A 20,896-nucleotide genomic window follows, 5' to 3' on the forward strand; every position below is an offset into this window, starting at 1 on the left:
AGCTCTTTTTTTTTTTTAACATTTGTATCTATTTATTTGACAGACGGAGATCACAAGTAGGCAGAGAAGCAGGCAGAGAGAGAGGAGGAAGACGGCTCCCTGCTGAGCAGAGAGCCCGATGCGGGGCTCAATCCCAGGACTCTGGGATCATGACCTGAGCTGAAGGCAGAGGCTTTAACCCACTGAGCCAAACAAGTGCCCCATAAATACAGCTTTTTAGGTTCAAACTTTACATGGCTATTCATCAGGAAGCAGGGTCTTATTCAAAACCCAAGTCTAGGTTCCTTTTAAAAATTATTTTTGGTTCTGGGGCACCTGGGTGGCTCAGTGGGTTAAAGCCTCTGTTTTTGGCTCAGGTCATGATCCCAGGGTCCTGGAATCCAGCCCCGCATCGGGCTCTCTGCTCAGTGGGGAGCCTGCTTCCTACTCTCTCTCTCTCTGCCTGCCTCTCTATTTGTGATCTGTCTGTCAAATAAAATCTTTAAAAAATTTTTTTTTGTTCTAAAACACATAACTGATTATTTCTGCATTTTAAGATTCATTTTGTTTTCATCAACCAGGACACAGTGTAGAATCAAGTTTTTTAGATCTTTCTATGTCTTTGGATCAAAGTCTTCAGGGTCGGACAAACCTGGGTTCAAATCCCAGCCCTCTTTCAGACCAGCTGTGTGAACCTGGACAAATTAAATAGTTAATTTAAGCTTCAATGTCCTCATTTGTAAAATATAAAAAATACTGCCTAACTCCTAAAGATTGCTAAATGACATGGCTTATGTAAATTGCCCAGCCACAGTGTCTGGCCCATAGTAGCCATTCAATAAATGCTACTTCTCTTCTTTATAGCCTATTTAATTTTGTCCAGAATTTCTGAGAGTTTTGATATATTATAATTATTTATTATTTATTGCTTGTCCTCATCAAATACAGAATGGCATATTATTTATTTATTCAATGAATTACACGTTCTGTTTTAGAGAGATGTTAGAGAATTTTGTGACCTCTCCCATTTCTCTTCCCAAATGTGACTTTTATTATTTATCAGTTCATAAAATTTCTCCTTTTGGGGGGTGGTGGTTTTAATGTATATCATTTGACCTTTTTAAAGGATAGTCCTAGTATGATTACTACATTATGATATACGAATTTTTTCTGTCTCTCTCAGTTCTTAATCCTCTGGTTTTACACCCTAGATTTTTTAAAAGCTGAGATTAAAGTTTCTCAGCTATTATTGCCAAGTGACTGGCTCTATTTACAGTTTGCTTTTCAAAAACTGTTACTTTATACTGATTCTATGCTGAAATCATTGCTTTTAGCATAAAACAAGGATGTCTGTGTTGTTTATAAGACATAAAATGGATTCATGCTTTGTGGAAACTATATTTTGAAAGAAAAAACCCACTAAGCTGCTATAAGGAAGACATTTTAATGACCCTTGGGAAAAAGTCCTTTTCTGATATGGGCTGAAACATAGGTACATCAGTAAAAAGTGGGAAGCATCAGGGCTTTACCTAAATGTGTTGTTGTGGTAAGGTATTATTGATTTAACTAATTTCAAAATTTTACTTCTGGGGGAATTTAAAGGGAAGGAATAACCATCCTAAAGGTAGAATGAAGTAATTATTAACTAGAGGTACAAACAAGTGGAGAAACACAGAGATTCTTCTTGGGACCATGATGAGATATTTGCGTAGACTGTGAAGGATGGAAAGACAGTCTATAGCAAGACAGTCACCCATTGTAGGCACTGTGTTTCCATCAGCTGAGCAGTTTTCACCTAAGATAGAAAGAAGAAAAGAAGAAAAAAAGCAAGAAGAAAAAAAAGGAGATAGATTTGGATGGATGATAGAGTTCTTTACAAAGATAGCTCACTAGGCAGGGTAATGGTAACCAAGTAACAAAACAGTATCTTGGTCAACACTTGGTTTGGTTTTTAGGGCAGAAGGACTAAGTTTATTTTTATTCACTCTCTGCTGAAAGGCAATCGACTACATTTATTTTGGCCCACCGGGGAGGAAGGAAGGGCATGTCAGTTTTTCAAGAAGTTGTTTACTTTGACAGGGAATAAATCCTGCTTTCTTTGCCATTTGCTGATTTTTCTTTAAATATGGAGAGAGACTATGCAATAGTTAAAAAGATGTCACAACACAAAAGTCAATAAATTTATGGTAAAGAACTAACTGGCTGTTTCCTAAAAAAGAGAGTAAATTCTATTCTATAAAGCATTTCTTCCAACATCTATTTCAGACCATGTGTTCTATTGAAGCATGAGAAATTTTCTGTAGAGAAATGTCATAGAATAGCTGTCAATATTCCACACCCAATTTTCAATGAATCTAACATTTAAGTTATTCTTTGGTGTCAAAATGTGGTGGGGACCAGAATGGAGCTTCACGAAGAACTATAGTCAATGATTATTTAATCCAACACAATCACATACCTATAGTAGTTTAGTGCTATGTTCTGAAGTATGTGAATGCAGAAATAAAAATAAATTGTCAGTGTAATGGTAAGCTAATTTTATCATAAATCCAGTCTCATTACACAGTAATGCACTTTAAAATATGAGGTATTCATGGTAAATCAATTTATATATTATGAATAAGAGGGAGTTTTCTGAATGGAATCACTAGGTATTTATTTTGAAACTGTTACACGAAAGACAGACATCTTAGAATTCTGCCAGAATTTTTTTTTTTAAGAAAAGCAGAGGTTCTAAGTTAGACATTCTTCAGAAGAAAAGATAAGTGACATAAATGTTTATGAGCATTTATATCTATCTTTGAGTCAGAAAAAATGTCTAGACAGAGTTTTAGTAATCCTTTAGGCTTTTCTGTCAAAGATATGGCTAATTCAGTGAGTAGATTAAGTTATAGATGATTATTAGCTCAAAATCTTTCATCCAAGGATGGAAGTGAATAGAGATCACACTGGAAATAATGGAATATGCAGTGGTTCTCAAGTGCTGGCCAGGGGACCAAAAGGCTGAATCAGAATCACCAATGATGCTTTTTAGAAAAAGATACAGATTTCTGCCCTCAGTGTCTATTGGAGATTCTGATTCAGAAGATCTAGGGAAGGGCTCTGAGCGTTCATATTTTCAATAAGTGCTCCAATTGACTCTGATCCATTGACAGGTTTGGGAACTAATGATTAGATTGAGGCAGTGCTTGAGATCAGAGAAAGAGGCTGAGGCAAGACTTCATTCAAATGAGAGAAACCATTTCACCTGTGGTGTAGAGTCTGAGTCTGTCTGAGTTCCTGATTTGAAAAATGATCTGATAGCTTGAAATTGGGGGGAATACTTAAACCACAGAAATTGGCCAGTGCTACAAATCAGGGCATTTCCCCTCACGAGAAAGCTAGCACACTACTGTTCAGTGGGTTATTCTCATATTTTTAATGTCTGCCAAAAGAAAATCTACTTAGGTGATAGGCTACCTAAGGTACTTAAGGGACATTCAAGATTTCAAGTGAGTTACTCTAAAAGAGACTGCTCTTTTAAAACAGAAAGATAGTATTCCTCAAAGTATCTTAGTGCACAGTGATAATTACATCTTCCTTTTTACTTCTGTACCTTAGCAGCCAACCAAGTTGAGCCTCCATTCTGCCCTCAGCCCTAGATTCAGCTGGAAAGATTCACATTTTCCCTTGTGTTTACAGACCTTAAATGCACTGTCCTTTACATTTTTTTTTCTGAGTTGTAGAAATAAATTTAGTTTCAATGATCTCTACTAGCCTTAAAAAAACAAACAGCTCTGGAATCCTCAGAAGTACTTTCTTGGCTATGGAAAAGTGTAGTTGATTGTTTGGGTCCCACAGTTGGTTCTGCTTAAGGCTGGAATAAAGAGGAAGTGAGAATAGAGTTGATTTCATTATTCACAGGAATAAATCTTTCGGCTAGTAGATTAGGTTTAGAGCTCTTTTTATTCAGGTTTGATGAATTTATGACCATCAACTAAAAATGTATAATAAGGACAATACCATTTAGCAAAGTGCTTGTCAGGCGAGTGGAAGGGAAAAAATTAGCCTGGAACATCAATAGTGCCAATAAATCCTTGACTTATTTGGCAAAGAGCTAACTGTGAACACAGTCCCAAGATGAATGTCACCGATATTTCTTGGCTGGAATAACGTGTCCAGGTAAGTATTCTATGAAATGTGTTCTATGAGGAAGAATAACATCAGTTCATTTCACTTTCTAGATCAACTCATAAAAGTCAACAAAGGCAATCATTGATTAGAAAGTAAGACAAACACTATGTACTTTTAGAAGAAAAAAAAATAAAAATAATCCCCAAAGAAGTATCAAAGGCATCTCTTCAGGGAAGTCTCCCCTTAATTGCTTTCACCCTACCCTACACTTCTCTAAGACACTCAATGTAGGGCGCCTGGGTGGCTCAGTGGGTTAAGCCGCTGCCTTCGGCTCAGGTCATGACCTCAGGGTCCTGGGATTGAGTCCTGCATCGGGCTCTCTGCTCAGCAGGGAGCCTGCTTCCCTCTCTCTCTCTCTCTCTGCCTGCCTCTCCATCTACTTGTGATCTCTCTGTCAAATAAATAAATAAAATCTTTAAAAAAAAAAAAGACACTCAATGTATCTCTTTCATTGTTTTGATCATACAGTGGGAATGATAATGGTACCAATATTAAAGAGCTTTTGTGAAAATTAAATGAGTTAATATATATACAGCTTTTTGAAGAGTGAACAGAGACTAGTAGGCATTCAACAAATGTCAGCTGTTATCTATTATATCATCACCATCACCACAGTATATTGAAATAATCTGTTTCTTACATTTCTCCCCATTTAGAATTAAAGATCTTTTAGGGAAGACCTTTTCATCTTTACATACCTAGTGCTTTACCACAGTGCCTCGCATAGAGGAGGTACTCGGTAAGTGTTTCCTTAGCTAAACTGAGGTATAATGTATACTTCTAGTAAATTTTGTCTGGACTGCTGCTTCAGAGTTTCAATGGCTCCAAATTCCTAAGAAGATATCAAGTAGGAAATAAGGGAGAGATGTTTTCATAAGTCATCCCTGGCAGTCCAGCAGACTAGACTGCCCAGCCTTAGTTAATATTATGTTTGTGATTATTTTGCTGATAGGAATGTAAAGTTTATTATTTCCTTGATATATAGTTATAGGCTCTAACACTTAGAATGAGAAACAAATATACAAATATACAGAAGGAATCTTCTGGGATATGTCTTCCCAAGTGAGTCATCATATAGATATGTCACCATACAATAGCTGCATTTCCCAGTGTATTCTGTAGAACACGGGTCCCACTTTTCTTACTCTGTAAAAAAAGTGTTCTCTGGTTAAATTTGAGAGACACCTCAAAGCTTTTTGGGAGGTGTAGAATGAACATTAGCATATTAAATGCTCTGAAAAATCCTGAAGAAAAAAATCTTTGATTAATTCACCATTTTTCAAATTTGAAGGTATAGAAGAAATCTTCCTTATCTAATTCCAATTGACATCTCATGGAGTTAGTGTTCCATGAATCAAACTTTAGGAAAAAACCATACTATGGAAACATATTTATCCGGATATCCATTTTTTCTCAGTAAATCTCTATGTAATTCATTTTTATAAATTCTAAGTCCATACGCACACAAATAGAAATGCACATCTTGGTTAATTTGGATGCTCAGGGAATAGTAGGATGTTCTAGCCAACTTAACCATAGAGTGCTAAGATGTGTTTAACCTTTGTTAAAAAGCAGTCTGGGGATGCTTGGCTGGCTCATTTGGTAGAGCATGTGATTCTTGCTCCCAGGGTTTTGAGTTTTAGCCCCACGTTGGGTATAGAGATTACTTAAAAATAAAATCTTAAAAAAAAAAAAAGAAAGAAAAACATTCTGAAGCAATCTTAAACTTTAGTATGATACAGTCACCTGGAAATTTTTTAAAGTGCATGTTTGATTCAGTAGATCTGGGATAGAATAAGAAGTTCTGTATTTTCTAATCAGCAACAGGATGATGCCAGTGGGGCTGGTCTATGGACCACACACTGAGTAGCAGGTTACTTTTCCACCTTGGTAAGCACAGTAGAATAAATAAAATTGTTATTTTGAATAACATTGTACATGTTGATAGAGACACATACTGAGATAGTTAAGATTTTTTAATATCATATCATAATATTGACTTGTTTTCCTCATACTACCTTCCTCAGAAAAGAAAGGTGGGAACTAACTGGGAGAAAAGTTCTAGTTACAGCAATATTTCTATCAGCATCTAGCATGAAATCTGGTACACTCTAACATTAATGTTATGTACAGGGGCCCCTGGCTGCTCAGTCAATTAAGCATCCGACTCTTGATTTTGGCTTAGGTCATGGTCTCACAGAGTCCTGGGATCAAGCCCCACATTGGGCTTCACATTCAGCAGGGATCCCCTACTTGTGCATGTTCGTTCTTTCTCTCTCTCTCATAAATAAATAAATCTTTAAAAAAAATAAAATGTGTACATTAACTTATTTATCATACACTTTATTACCAGAGTTACTAACTCTGAAGGTGATACATAGACACATCTGTTAAGGAGGAGGTTAATTATATGAAAATGTTACTAAATAAAATGAAAACTCTGCCAAATATATTGTCAATCAAATAATATACTGTGGATAGTGTGAAGGTAGGGGAAAGGATTGGATGTGCTAATAAGTGTTGGTAGTTACCCCTGGGTCAGAAAAGGAAAGAGAAGAACAAAAAGAGTAATATTCTGAAAGAAGCACCAGTAAGGAAATCCATGCTAAGGAAGTTGACACAGACAACTTGTCCCAAACATAGCTGGAATAACCATAAAATGAATGGAGATGTGCCTTCCTCAGCCATCTAATCAGTGGACCAGGGCACTATCCAGAGTACGAAAGAAGGAAATACAGATCTTCCCCCGCTGATCCACCTACTTCCTACAAATTATGCTAAAAGGGCTAAATTAGTATCAGTTATTTTCATAACTTCCTTACTTGGTACATTAAATACCATGAAAGTATTTGTTTAGGAGTGATTAGCAATTTGACTCAGTAGTAGTCGTTTCTTTTTTTCTTTTTAAAGATTTATTTATTTGAGAGAATGAGAGAAAGAGCACAAGCATGAGAAGGGAGAGGTCAGAGGGAGAAGCAGACTCCCCACGGAGCTGGGAGCCCGATGTGGGACTCGATCTGGAACTCCAGAATCATGACCTGAGCCAAAGGCAGTTGCTTAACCAACTAAGGCACCCAGGCACCCCAGTAGTAGTAGTTTCTGTCTTCAAGTCTTTCAGAATCTCACGACAACTTAAAGTGTTGAGGAACAAATTCAGAAAAGTTTGTTATAATTACCTTACAATATTTCCATTTTTAAAAAATATAGTAATGTAGTCTTGATGGGAGTTTTCACTGAAATGACTTTGGTGCTTTTGGTCTTCTAATACTTAGATAATGCCTATAAATATCAACTTGGCAGGGCCCAGGAAAATTATGCTAAATGATATTTATTGGCTGATTATCAACTACTTGTAAGTAGTTCAATCAGGTCCGTCTCACTGACTGTGTCCAAGATGAGGACAGCTCCAGCCAACCACCCATCTTTTCTTCTACTCTCATTCCCTTACCTTTTCTTGCCTTCCCTCCCTTTTTCTTGCCTCTCTGGTCATTCTGTTTCTTTTTTTTTTTTTTTTTTCCCAGTTCTCAGAATATTTCATATTCTTTCTTCCTTCTGTTTCTTTTTGGCACTGGTTATTTTCTCCAGAAGGAATAGCCATGTTATGTTGATTCCTATTAAACTTCAGGTCTCAGGTCTTACATCAAAACTCAAAACACTCAACTCTTGTTAATTGCTCCTCCTATGGGCTCTCCTCCACACTGTCTAACACAATACTGATCATACTTGTGTGATCTAACATTCATGTACACACGTATATACCATTTGCCTACATACATACATATATACATTTACACACACACATACATAAACATTGTGAAAACACTGTATCTAATGTGTTAGTTTTAGCTACAGTTTCACATTTTGCTTATGTTTTTATAGAACTGGTAGTTTGGGGAGCAAAACTTTAAAATCTTTTTTTGTACAAGTCTCTAGAATAGTTATATAAGTAGTGACCATTAATAAAGAGTCAACTTTTAACTAATCTCCTTTTTCACATTCTTGTTATAAAATTCTGAAGTGGTGAGCTCTCTAGGGTTTCAAAAGCTAGAGCTGGCAACCTTTTTATATTTTGTAAGAATATGAGCCATAGCACAATAACAAAAAGAAAACAAAGCAAAAATTTAAAAACGTATTTATCTTGGTTCCAAGTTTGCCAATAAACCTTTTCTTTCTTTTTTTTTTTTAAGGATTTTATATATTTATTTGACAGAGAGAGACAGCGAGAGAGGGAATACAAGCAGGGAGATTGGGAGAGGGAGAAGCAGGCTTCCTGCTGAGCCTGGAGCCTGATGCAGGGCTCGATCCTAGGACTCTGGGATCATGACCTGAGCCCAAGGCAGATGCTTAACAACTGGGCCACCCAGGCACCCCTAACCCTTTTCTATTTCTGTTTTTAATGGTTAGAGAACTTTGTTTTGTTCCCTGATGTATCCCAAACACTTGGCATATAACAGGCATTCAGTATATATTCACTGAATGACTTAAAGAACAAATATGTAAGTTAGGTACATTGTACAACTTACTGTTTCAAGTCAATGTTATTTAGTAGTATCTTTGAAAAATGTATTCTGAAAATGTTGCTTGTTGTCCTACAAGATAGTTACCGTATCTAAGTCACTTAATGATAAATTAACTTCCTTTCCTATTTCATCTGCTTGGTAGTTAGTACATTCTCATTTTTTAAACATTTCTGCTAGTGGTCTGAAGATATGCAGTGCACATTATCTATCTATCTATCTATCTATCTATCATCTATGTCTTTCCTTTTTTTAAAGATCTCATTTTTAAGTAATTCTCTACACCCAAATGAAACTTGAACTCACAACCCTGAGATCAGGAGTCATATGCTTCATCAACTGAGCCAGCCAGGTGCCCACTTTTTATTTTTTTAATCTTATTTTATTTTATTATTATTATTTTAGTAGGCTCCACGCGCAGTATGGGGCTTAAACACATGACCCTGAGATTAAGAGTCACACACTTTACTGACTGAACCAACCAGTCACTGCCCTATTTAAATATATCCTGTAGAAAATGGTATTAAGACTGAATATATTGTGCATCTAAGCAATTTCATAAGCAGACCCTTCATTCAGCGCTTGGGGTTAAGGAGCCTTTATTTTATTCCCTAAGGTCCTGTGGATTTTAAAGAAGCAACTATCTTTGACATAGGTATTTTTGATCAATAAAGAGTTGGGACTCTGTAATATTATTTCCCATCTCCTATCATATAGGACAATAATAGTTATTATAATACTAGTTTTCATTTCTTGAAGGCTTACTATAATAGGCAGTGCACTAAACAGTTCACATACTTTTTTTTTCACATCTTTTTTTCCCCGAAGATTTTATTTATTTATTTGAGAGAGAGAGAGAGCTAGCAAGATAATACACAGGAAGGGGGGACAGGGAGAGGGAGAAGCATACTCTCCACTGAGCAGGAAGCCTGACCATGTGGGTGGGGCTCGACCCTAGGACCTGGGATCATAACCTGAGCTGAAGGCAGATGCTTAACCAACTGAGCCACCCAGGCACCCCTCACATACTTTATCTTATATAGTTATCATTACAGTCCTATGGGGAGAAAAAATATCAAAGTCCAAACAGCTTTAATAGCTGGCACAGGGTCACATAGCCATAAGGAGCAGGGAAACTTCTATTCTAGATCTGTTCAAAACCTATTAAAATGAAAGTCTGAGTACAAAGAGCAAGAGGGAAACCGTATTCTCAGAGAAATAGTAAGATGTAGATAGAAATTTTGAGCTCAATGTCAAAAGTGAGCTGGGCCACTTTCTGTCTTCTACAATCTGAGAGAAAAACAAATAAGCCCACTCAAATTTCATGTAGATACCACCTGTCTGATGTTTAAAAATATGTATTTATTAAGAGCAATAGAATTTTTTTCCTTTAAATGAAAAAAAAACTCAAAATTTTAAATGAATATTTCCCATTATATTGCTAACCTTCTGGTCACTGTTTCTGAGCTAGAACACGGAGTCCTTGGTGGGAAAAGGAAGTACATGATCATCAATCTCCATTAATAGTCTTGAGTATTTTTTGTCGTCAAGTTAAGAGTTATGTCTTTTCGGCAACTACTCATGTATTTAGATGAACTCTTTTTTTTTTTTTGAAAGATTCCATTCATTTATCTGACAGAGAGAAATCACAAGTAGGCATAGAGGCAGGCAGAGAGAGAGGAGGAAGCAGGCTCCCCGCTGAGCAGAAAGCCCGATGCGGGGCTCGAACCCAGGACCTGGGATCATGACCCGAGCCGAAGGCAGCGGCTTAACCCACTGAGCCACCCAGGCGCCCCTAGATGAACTCTTAATACACATTGAACATCTTCGGAAGCTCCGACTGCACCCTTCACGGTCATGCTTCAAATAATGTCTTGTTAATTGAGCTCCTACTTTTAAAAAAATTTACTCTTTTTTTCATATAAATCTCCTCTTAGAATTATGCTACAAAAAAGCAAAATCTATTCAATAAAAATTTAGTATTTGGGGAAAGAGTAGGGGATTATTGCTATGTTCTAAGTTAGTTTATGATACAGGGGTACATTAGGGCAGTGTCAGCCAAAGTGTATTCATAATGACACCCAAACCCATGGTTTTTCAGGTGTTCAAATTCACCATAGAGATGAAAGCTAGAATGACCCAAGTACTCTTTATCAGTTTGAGTCTTCTTATTGCCTACGTCCTACTCATATATTTAGTCTTAAGATAATTTTACAGGGGCACCTGGGTGGCTCAGTGGGTTAAGCCTCTGCCTTCGGCTCAGATCATGATCTTAGGGTCCTGGGATCGAGCCCTGCATCAGGCTCTCTGCTCAGCAGAGAGCCTACTTCCCCCTTTCTCTCTGCCTGCTGCTCTGCTTACTTGTGATCTCTCTCTCTCTCTAATAAATAAATAAAATATTTAAAATAATTTTACATACCTCTTCTAAAGTAAGCTCTATACCAAATGTGGGGTTTGAACTCACAACCCTAAGATCAAGAGTCACCTGCTCTACCAAGCCAGCCAGCTGCCCCTTAAGATAATTTTAAACATATCTCCCTCTTCACCATCCTTTTTACCCCTCTTTTATTTCTCACCTTGTTTTCCAAAATGTGGTGCTACAGGAAACAATTTTACTTCATGCAGAGTGATGAAAGAGATTACTTTTATGAATATTATACTCTTTTCACCTAACAAGTTAAAAATTTGTGCCACTTATCAATGAAGAAATGAACTAGTGTGTTGGAGTGTACTAAGAATTTCAGGACCTCTCTCCCATGGACCAGCATATGAAGGATGGAAAGATTCATCTCTTTTGTACAAGTCAAGCTTTTCCCCAGGGACCACTAGTTCACTTACTTTTGCAAGCATCTGGAGCAGAGAAGGGTCTCCGGAGGTCCCGGTAGAAGCCTGGCTTACATCTCTGGCAATGCTGACCTTCCGTATTGTGTTGACAATCAATGCAGACGCCACCACTGCGATTACCTGATGCCTCCCACATGCTAATGTCAAAGTGACAGGCATCAGCATGCCCATTGCACTTGCAGGCTGAGGAGGGAAAAAGTCATGGAGGAAAAACAAATAATTTAAAATAACATTCTCTAATATTCAGGCTGTTGAAGATGAGGTAAACGATTGCTAATTTTTTTTTAATTGAAGCATAACTAACATACAGTGTTGGTATTTAATTTTATTTTTCGTTTTTTAAGTAGTGCACATTTTCACAGTACAAGATTCAAAAAAGCATATAAAAAGGCAGAGACTTTTATTTAGTTTTAAAATTTTAAATTAAAAAAATTAAGTTTTAGGATATGCTTGAAAGTCAGCAAAGCATGGATATATCTTCTTAGACAGAGATATTACTATTTTCTTAACAGCTGGGGTTGACATTTGTTTTGGAAAGACTATTTGAGTGGCTATCCATTTTTTACCTCTTTAACAGTAACGCTTCACCATTTCCATTCCTGCTTCTTCTCAAGCACCAGTGTCATCACTGTGAGTCCCCTGACCGTGCTTAGAAAACCCTACACTGTCAGACGTCATTTGAAAATGAAAATTCATATTGCAATCACAGATCTAAATTCATGCTCACTAATGAACCTGGAAAGAACCTTGTAGTGGACAGGGGTTAGTAACTTGGCAGGTAGACTGATTTGTCTTTCATGAGGCACTATTCCTCAGTATTGATGTACTGGTGGAATACAAGATAGTCTCCTGTAGAAGCCTGGGTTTTTGGTGGTTTTGTTTTGTTTTTAGAAGAGGTCTGCATTATTTCTTTTGTAACAATTTCTCAAAGGCACTTATAAGATTATCAATAACACCAAATGACAAGTCTTTGTGTTCTAGATGTATTTAGATACACAGTTGGTGTCTGTGGAAAGACCAGAATGGCACTCTAGGAATTTAGGAGAAATTCTTTAGATTCTCTTGATGAGTGATTTAGAATAAGAATCCAGACTTTTTCCTGGAGGTCAACTGTGTTTGTGCTATTGTTTTTTCATTGTTTCCTTGACATGTTATGATATTTTGATGAGATTCACAATCTTTAGAAAGCATAATGTAAGATAATTTAAAATTTATGCTTAGAGGAAATCCTTTACATTTCTGAGAAACTAAAATAAATCAAGTAGGATTCCAAATTATGTATGGGAAGAGACTTCCCACAACGTTACTGACAGTACTTGCCTTTAAATTCTTGCAAAACTGAAGTTTTTAAGTATAAACATTGTTACGGGCATGCGTATTTCTCTGAACATTTTGAATTGCCAAGAAAAAAGTGGTTTGTATTCCCATATTTTTTACCCTCTAATCTAATCTCCAACCTCAAACCCGAAGTTAGCCCTAGTAATGCAGTCTCATTCTTGACGAACTGGCTTAATTTCAAATCTGACTTGTCATTTTAAGTATCATAAGTGAAGGCGTCATGGTATTATGGAAGAAACATTTAATTTGGAGACTGAAGAGCTGGGATCAAGTCCTGACTATCATTTACTATCTTTGACAAGTTACTTAATCTTACTGAGCCTCAATTTCCTGATCTCTCAAGTGGGATTAAAACCACCTGGTTGCTTTGTAGGGCTGTTTTGAGAACTGAATTTGAGATAGCCATTTTCATGATTATAATTTGGTATCTCAGCTACGAGGGCAATTGTACGCCATAATCCTCAGGTGCTCTTGTGTCTAGCCATGTTTTTATTTTGTCAACTTCTCAAGAAGCGTGCATAGGTCCTGCAAAATGTCCAAGAAAATGGGCAACACATTGTTGGCAAAATAGTCATATTGGCAACTTTGCAAACAGTGATTGCTTCCAATGGCTGAGGTCATAGTGAGCAGTGATATGAGCTATGTTTGTGTAGGTTACAGTGCCTTTCACCCTTTCATTCACCCTTTCATTCCTTATCATGATGAAAAAGTAGAAACCCTTTATTAAATAACTTTGGCATGGGAAGGTTCTCCAAAGACTCTCAGTAAAAGCTAGATGCTGTGTTTCTAGAGACAACAAGCCGTCCACAGATAAGTTTACAAAGAAGGCTTTTAGTCTTGTCGGCTTGGTACTCACTTCTGCACTCATGAGGAGATCCCGTTTTGCCATCAGCTGCCTCCCAAGGGCGGTCGTTGTATAATGGTGCACAGTGTTGGCAGTGGGTACCTGCTGTGTTGTGCTTACACATACACTTTCCATGGACCTACAAACAAAAATAAGTAAGAGTTGTGAGGCACAAACAATGTTGGAAGGAATATTCTTCCCACAATCTTATCTCATTGGTTGGCTTTAGGCATTTGACATGCATTCACTTTCCTAAAGAAGTCATCAAGGTGTGAGGTCCTTTCTTTAGTTTGTCCTCTGATTAATTCAGAAGATTACATAGAAGGGGCCCCTGGATATTTCAGTCAGTGAAGTATCTGACTCTTGATCTCAGCTTGAGCCTTGATCTCAGGATTGTGAGTTCAAGACCTGAGTGGGGCTGCATTCTGGGTGTGGAGCCAACTAAAAAAAAAAAAAAAAAAAGCTTACATAATCCATTTTTCTTGGCTGTAGGTTACATGACCCTATATGAGTAATTCTGGAGTACTAGCTAGATATTTACTTAAATTTTTAATACCTTAAAAATTTTCAGATTCCTTACACAAAAGTACGACATCTTCACTATAAAAAATTTGGAAATCTGTAAATATGATGATTTCATATCAAAATCAACATTTGAAGTTTATATTTCCAGTACTTTAAAAATACAATTATACACACATATATTAAAGATTTTATTTATTAGAGAGAGAGAGTGAAACAGAACATGAGAGAGGAGAGGGTAAGAGTGAGACCCACCTGAGCAGGGAGCCCAATGCGGGACTTGATCCTGGGACCCCAGGATCATGCACTGAACCAAAGGCAGTCACTTAACCAGCTGAGCCACCCAGGTGCTTCTCTCTCTCTCTCTACATATATATATACATATGTATATATATATGAAGATTTTATTTATTTATTTGACAGAGAGCAAGTGCATGAGAGAGCACAAGCAGCAAGAGTGGCAGAGGACATGGAGAAGCAGACCCCTGCTGAGCAGGAAGCCCGATAGGGGGCTCGATCCCAGGACCCTGAGATCATGACCTGAGCCAAAGGCAGATGCTTAACCAACTGAGCTACCCAGGTGCCCCCCAATACAATTATATGTAAAACTTCTTTTTTCATATAACAATATATTGATATAATATTTCCATTTCATTAAATATTCTTGTATAGCACACATTTTTTTTAAAGATTTTATTTATTTATTTGACAGATGGAGATCACAAGTAGGCAGGGAGGCAGATAGAGAGAGAGTGGGGGAAGCAGGCTCCCTGCTGAGCAGAAAGCCCAATACAGGGCTTGATCCCAGGACCCTGCGATCATGACCTGGGCTGAAGGCAGAGGCTTTAACCCACTGAGCCACCCAGGAGCCACTACAGCACACATTTTAATGGCTCCCTTGTATGGTATACAATTTATTTGACCAATCGCCTATTTTTGGTTATTTAGGTTTTAAATATTTTTACATATTATATTTTAGTTCTATAACAAATATCCTTGTAGCTATTTGTGTACATCTTTATTTATTTAGAATGTGTTTTCCAGAAGTAAAACTGAAAATCAAAATTAAAAAATATATATATATTTTAAAATATATATCAAAATCAAAATCAAATATATATATATTTTTTTTAAGGCTTTGAATGTATTATGTCATAATGACCATAATGATTTTGTTTTAATCCCACAATTCAGAGTGGTTGAGATTATTAAAATAGTGTTCCTCACAGGGAGGCATACTTCAGTAGAATTCTCTAGGATCTGAGAGTTTTATGAGAATTTTAATTTTTTTTTTGTAGACTCTCACCAACAGTTTCTAAAAATTAAGCTCCTGGATCATCATACTCCCTAATACCTAAGGACTGCCATGAACTCCAGTACCAACATGCACTTATTGACACATGATGTCATGACTGTACAAATGAAAGCTTTGTAAAGTAGCTCAGAATGGGATCTCTAAATCTGGATCTATGAGTCTTGTTTTTTTTTTTCTTGAGAAACAGCATAACAGGTAAATTAGCATGAAAGTAATAGATGATAGCAACTAATCCGACAAATATTTAATGTATTTCCACAAGGATATATAGTATGTTAGGCAATGTTTGGTACACAAAGCATTATAAAACATAATTTCTGTGTTTAAGAATAGTATAATGTAGCTGGATAAAAAATATTTACATAGAAAAAAATTACAGATAAACAAGCCAATAAATACTGAAGAAAATAAAAGGATGTTGGAATTTAAAAGATGAAGGAATCACCACAGATTGATAGTTGTGGAGGGCTTTAGGAAGGGGGTTGGGTTTTAAGCTAGTCCTTAAAGATGGGCAGTATTTCTGACAGGTAGAAGAGAAGAGACTTCCCAGGAAGAGGAAACAAGATGAACCAAGTTATGGTGCTAGGAGGCTCGGGAGAATCTGTGAACAAAGTTCATTTCAATACAACCAAAATATTTTGACTGCAGTGATAAAGGAAGTACTAGAGATGACATGTACTCCAAGTGGCCAGAATCAAAGGGAATCAAACCCTAGAGTTCAACAAATCTGGAAATAGCTACCCCAGTACATTGATGTACTACTGCTTGACCCAATTTAACACCAGAGTAAGTCATGTTTTCTTACCCAGGAGCCCCTTTCTCTTTTAATTCTCTTAGCATATATGTCTTTGGTTCCACTGATAGAGGCACTCTGGATTGTGCATTATCCAAGTCTGTGATATGACTTCTGTGGACCTTATGCTCGTAAAATGTTCAAGTGCAGGAATTATATAGGGCTTGAAGGACTGCAGGTACTTGTGGGTGAGCCCCATGAGGTCTAAGTGGTGTAATCTGGAAAATTTCATAAATGATTTTGGTGGCTACCTTGCTAAATTTCACTTCTGTGTATTGTAATGTAAGGTTTCTATACTTAATGAAAGTTAATTATAACTGTCCTTTTAGCTCTTAGGGATTAAGTAAAGTATTACTTCTTCTTAAGAGGGTAGGATTGGCTCCTTAGAGTACAATGATGTTGCAAGAATTTTTGTTAATTTTCCTTATAGAAACTGAACTAGTGTTATAGATCCAACTTACTGATTTTGGTCTTGGAACACCCAAGTGTGAGATGAGTTACAGTTACCTGTTTTCTTGGGCTTCTTTTTGTGATAGTCTCTCCTAGGACCTGGTTAGATGTAAAGTCCCATGGAGTTGTAAGATACATCTCCATTCACACATGCAGGTGAGTCCGAAAGACAAATTTGCACTTAGATTTGGAGATCTGCAGGAGTTTAATTTTTACTGCTCTATGAGAGTGTGGTCTTCTAGAGTACCTGGGTAGCTCAGTCAGTTGAGCATCTACCTTCAGCTCACATCGTGATCCCTGTGTCCCGGGATCAAGTCCCGCGTTGGGCTCCCTGCCCAGAAGGGAGCCTGCTTTTTCCTCTCCTCCCTGCTTGTGCTCTCCTTTGATATCTCTGTCTCTCTCTCTCTCTCCTTCAAACAAATAAATAAAATCTTTAAAAAAAAAATAAAGAGTGTGGTCTTTTTATCCCAGCTCTTGGAAATCTGATTTTTCATATTTTCTGGTAGAAATGCTTCAGTCCTACTGCTTTTATTAAATCTTTTAAATTCAGCATTCCTTATCATGATGAAAAAGTAGAAACCCTTTATTAAATAACTTTGGCATGGGAAGGTTCTCCAAAGACTCTCAGTAAAAGCTAGATGCTGACTTCAGACAAAATGGAGTCTGGAAAAACTGAGTAAGAAAATTCTCCCAAAGTGGAAGCGTTTAGTAAAGTGAAGACACATTTATTATATAGCTGGCAGAAGTTGGTAGGATAATGAAAATTAGTGGGAAGAGTAGTTTTACAATTGTCTCAATTCTATAACCTGTAAAAATAATCCCACATACAGAACACCGAGGATACAAATATTTGATGAAGTTAGAGTCAGAATTCCTGGAATAAACCACCCCTAATTCACCACTACTGTTATATGGAGTATTATCTGAAGGGGGCATTTTAGAAAATGTTAAAAGTAAATATGGCAAAGACCAAAGTCAATAAATGCTATTTATATAAAACTTCTTAGTCCTTGAGCTGTGTCTAAAGAACATGTAGGATTTTCCTTAGATTAAAAACCCCAAAGTAATATTCTGGGGAAAATCCATAAATAAAGAGGGCACTTGTTGGGGAGGTAGATTCTATATAGATCATGGAACATATTAAATATCAGCTTAGGATGCTGGAATTTACCCTGTAGGTACTGAAGATCCATTGAAGATCTTTGAATAAGGAAATGATAAAAAGGTAGATTAAATACATGTTCTTTTCTTCTTTCTAAAAAAAATCTTCTTTCTACCTCATTCCCATCTTGTCTCTTGTGTTCTTTCTTCCACATCCCTTTTTACTGTTTCTATGCCACACATACATATATATGGTAAATAAATATACCAGCTTATGGTTCTGTTTTTGTTTGTTTGTTTGTTTGTTTTTACCCCAGCTTATGGTTTCCAACAGCCAGTGGCATTCACATATATTTTCTGATAATGCTCAAAAATCTAAAATGTTGTTAATTCTTATTGTCTTTTAGCATCTTTACTCCTTTTAAACAACCATTTACTGAGTACTGTATAAAGATAGATGCTGTGAAGTATAGTTCATTTTCTTTAGAGGAACTAAACTATCATTATAGGTCAGTTTATCAGTTTTGGTCTTGGAATGCCCGAGCCTATAAGTAAAACCCAGCCCTAGCCCACAAACTGCAGGCCTCAGGAGGGCACAGCCATCTAGGGAAACCTCATCAAACATTCACATGTATCACAAGATAATGGGGACAGGTCCTTTCCCTCTGGAGTACAGATTTCAGAGCATTCCCTTGCTCCCACATGCTGAGAATTGGGATGAGCCTCCCAGGGCCTGAAAAATGCCGGCCCAGCAAATTTTTCTGCACACAGAAAAATTCAAGGAGCTGTCATTTTGAGAATTACCAAAAATAGCTGTAAATCATTATCTAGACCATCTGAAACAAGAAATCCTTCCTCAGCGATACAACCATTACTGTTCAAGCTTGAAAGATCACCCACTATTTGATGCTTGTGAAAAATGTGCAAGTAAAACTAGGTCTTTATTGGGGGGAAAAAAAACAACAGAAAGAGGAAACTTTAGTAACAAGTTAAACATCGCTCTTGTTTGATACACAAACATGAATTAATAAAGGGCAGGAAAATGGGATTATATACTTAAGGTGTAGTTGAAGAAGAGGGGTGGCTGGTTGTCTGATTGGAAAAGGAGAAATTGACTTTAACCGCAAGTTTATAACTCCTAATTATCTAAGAGGTATACCTTGGTATTTTGGTTATTCTGTGCATTTCGTAACCCCCTTTTTTATACTAAGTACTTTATTCTGTTGATGTCAAAAATTTTCCTACTTGTATCTAATATTATTTGTTGTTAATATTAACCTATATGCAAGGAATTTTCAGCATACTTATAGGGAAGGACTCATGCAAACTTTGAACCACTAATTTAAGCAATTATTGGAACAAGCATGCTCATTAGTAACTATGCACTTTAGTGACATATATATATATACATATATATATATATATGTATATGTATATTAGAGCCAAATAGATAAGGAGAGAAAATGCAATTTCTTCATATTTGAAGCTACAAACATAGGAATCTAGGTTGGGGGCAAAATGAGGAAATTATTATCTTTCAGATCCATCACTGGAAGATAGATAGGTCTTGCCTCAAAAAGCTGCTGCTTCTTTGTTGTTCCTTTTGGGGCAGAAGAACTTCCGGCAGTCTGTACCCATGGAGTTGAGGAAATTAGCCATGGCAAGAGAATGTGAGAATTGGATCACTGGCAGTGTCAGGTATATATTGGTTGGACAGTCATTTATCAAGATGTTGTAGAATACTTAAACATTAGATGGGAGATTGGCTTAGACAACATTCAGGGTCCTACCAGTCTTAGGATTCTATGATTTTTTTTAAAATTTTATTTATTTATTAATGAGAGAGAGAGAGCAAGAGTGAGGGAGTGCGAGGACAAGCAGGGGGAGAGGTAGGCAGGGAGAGAAGCAGGCTCCCCACTGAGCAAGGAGCCCTATGTGGGACTCGATCCTACCACGCTGGGATTGGGATCATGACCTGAGCTGAAGGCGGATGCTCAACTGACTAAGCCACCCAGGTGTCCCAGGATTCTATGATTTTAAGGCCTTCTTCTCTGTGTTGGGAATACCGTTGGTTGTAGGCAACTACGCATAATCTTTTCTGAACTCCCAAGAAGACTTATGTGGCTGGGTCCTACTGCCAACTCACCAATGCAGAACATTTCCAGATCATCTGAAAATCAAAGAGATTTTGGAAGAGCTAGAAGAGTATCCCTTCCTTCCTGCAGGCACTTCTTGTGACACACAGATGAAGAAGTAAATAAATGTTAATAGTCTCTGAAGACAGACTTTCATTTGTTGATATTGACTATACCTAAATGAGCATAAATTCTATTCTTTTTATTTTTCTTCTACTGTTTTCCACCCCTGCTGCATTTTTAAGAAACCATGGGCTAAATATCATTCTAGCTCCTGCCTTCCAAATAAAGGTATACTTCATCATCTAGTAATGCTTGCTACAGACATTCACCATAATGGAAATTACCGAAGCAAAAAATCAATCCGGTTAATGCTTTGGAGGACTCATATTAATTGAATTCTTTTAGGAATGCCTGAAAAACAATTGCTTCCCAACTGCTTTCTAAGAAAGAAAGGAACAGCTGTTGCTCATGTCCTACTAAAAATTATAATGAAAATTAGTGGGGGGAAAAAAGCCTTCACAGCTAAGTATTCAGAAATTCTTGAATTTCATCAAATAAGTGATTTTCTTGTGCCACGGTGCCATTATTGTTTACATATACCTGATTTTATTTTCATTTTTCCATTCAACTTTGAATTCCAGTGGCAGATAAGTCTTCTTTCATACTGTCATTGGAACGTTAAAAAATGTTTGTGAATAACAAATAGCATGGAGGACAAGGGGAGATGGAGAGGAGAAGGGAGTTGAGGGAAATTGGAAGGGGAGGTGAACCATGAGAGACTATGGACTCTGAAAAACGATCTGAGAATTTTGAAGGGGTGGGGGGGTGGGAGGTTGGGGGCACCAGGTGGTGGGTATTGTAGAGGGCACAGATTGCATGGAG

General features: G+C 37.1%; 1 protein-coding gene across 3 annotated transcripts in view; it reads right to left on the minus strand.

Moving 5' to 3' along the window:
• Nucleotides 1-20,896, minus strand: part of NTN4 (netrin 4) — a 114,212-nt gene that overhangs the window by 29,391 nt on the left and 63,925 nt on the right. For all 3 annotated transcript variants that reach the window (XM_047741953.1, XM_047741952.1, XM_047741954.1), the window contains exons 4-5: nucleotides 13,708-13,834; nucleotides 11,508-11,696 (exon numbers count right to left, since the gene is read on the minus strand). In XM_047741953.1, coding sequence (XP_047597909.1) covers nucleotides 11,508-11,696; nucleotides 13,708-13,834 — 316 coding nt within the window. The remainder of the gene's footprint in view (nucleotides 1-11,507; nucleotides 11,697-13,707; nucleotides 13,835-20,896) is intronic.

The sequence above is a fragment of the Lutra lutra genome, chromosome 8 (genome assembly GCF_902655055.1).
Source record: "Lutra lutra chromosome 8, mLutLut1.2, whole genome shotgun sequence".
Taxonomy (NCBI): domain Eukaryota; kingdom Metazoa; phylum Chordata; class Mammalia; order Carnivora; family Mustelidae; genus Lutra; species Lutra lutra.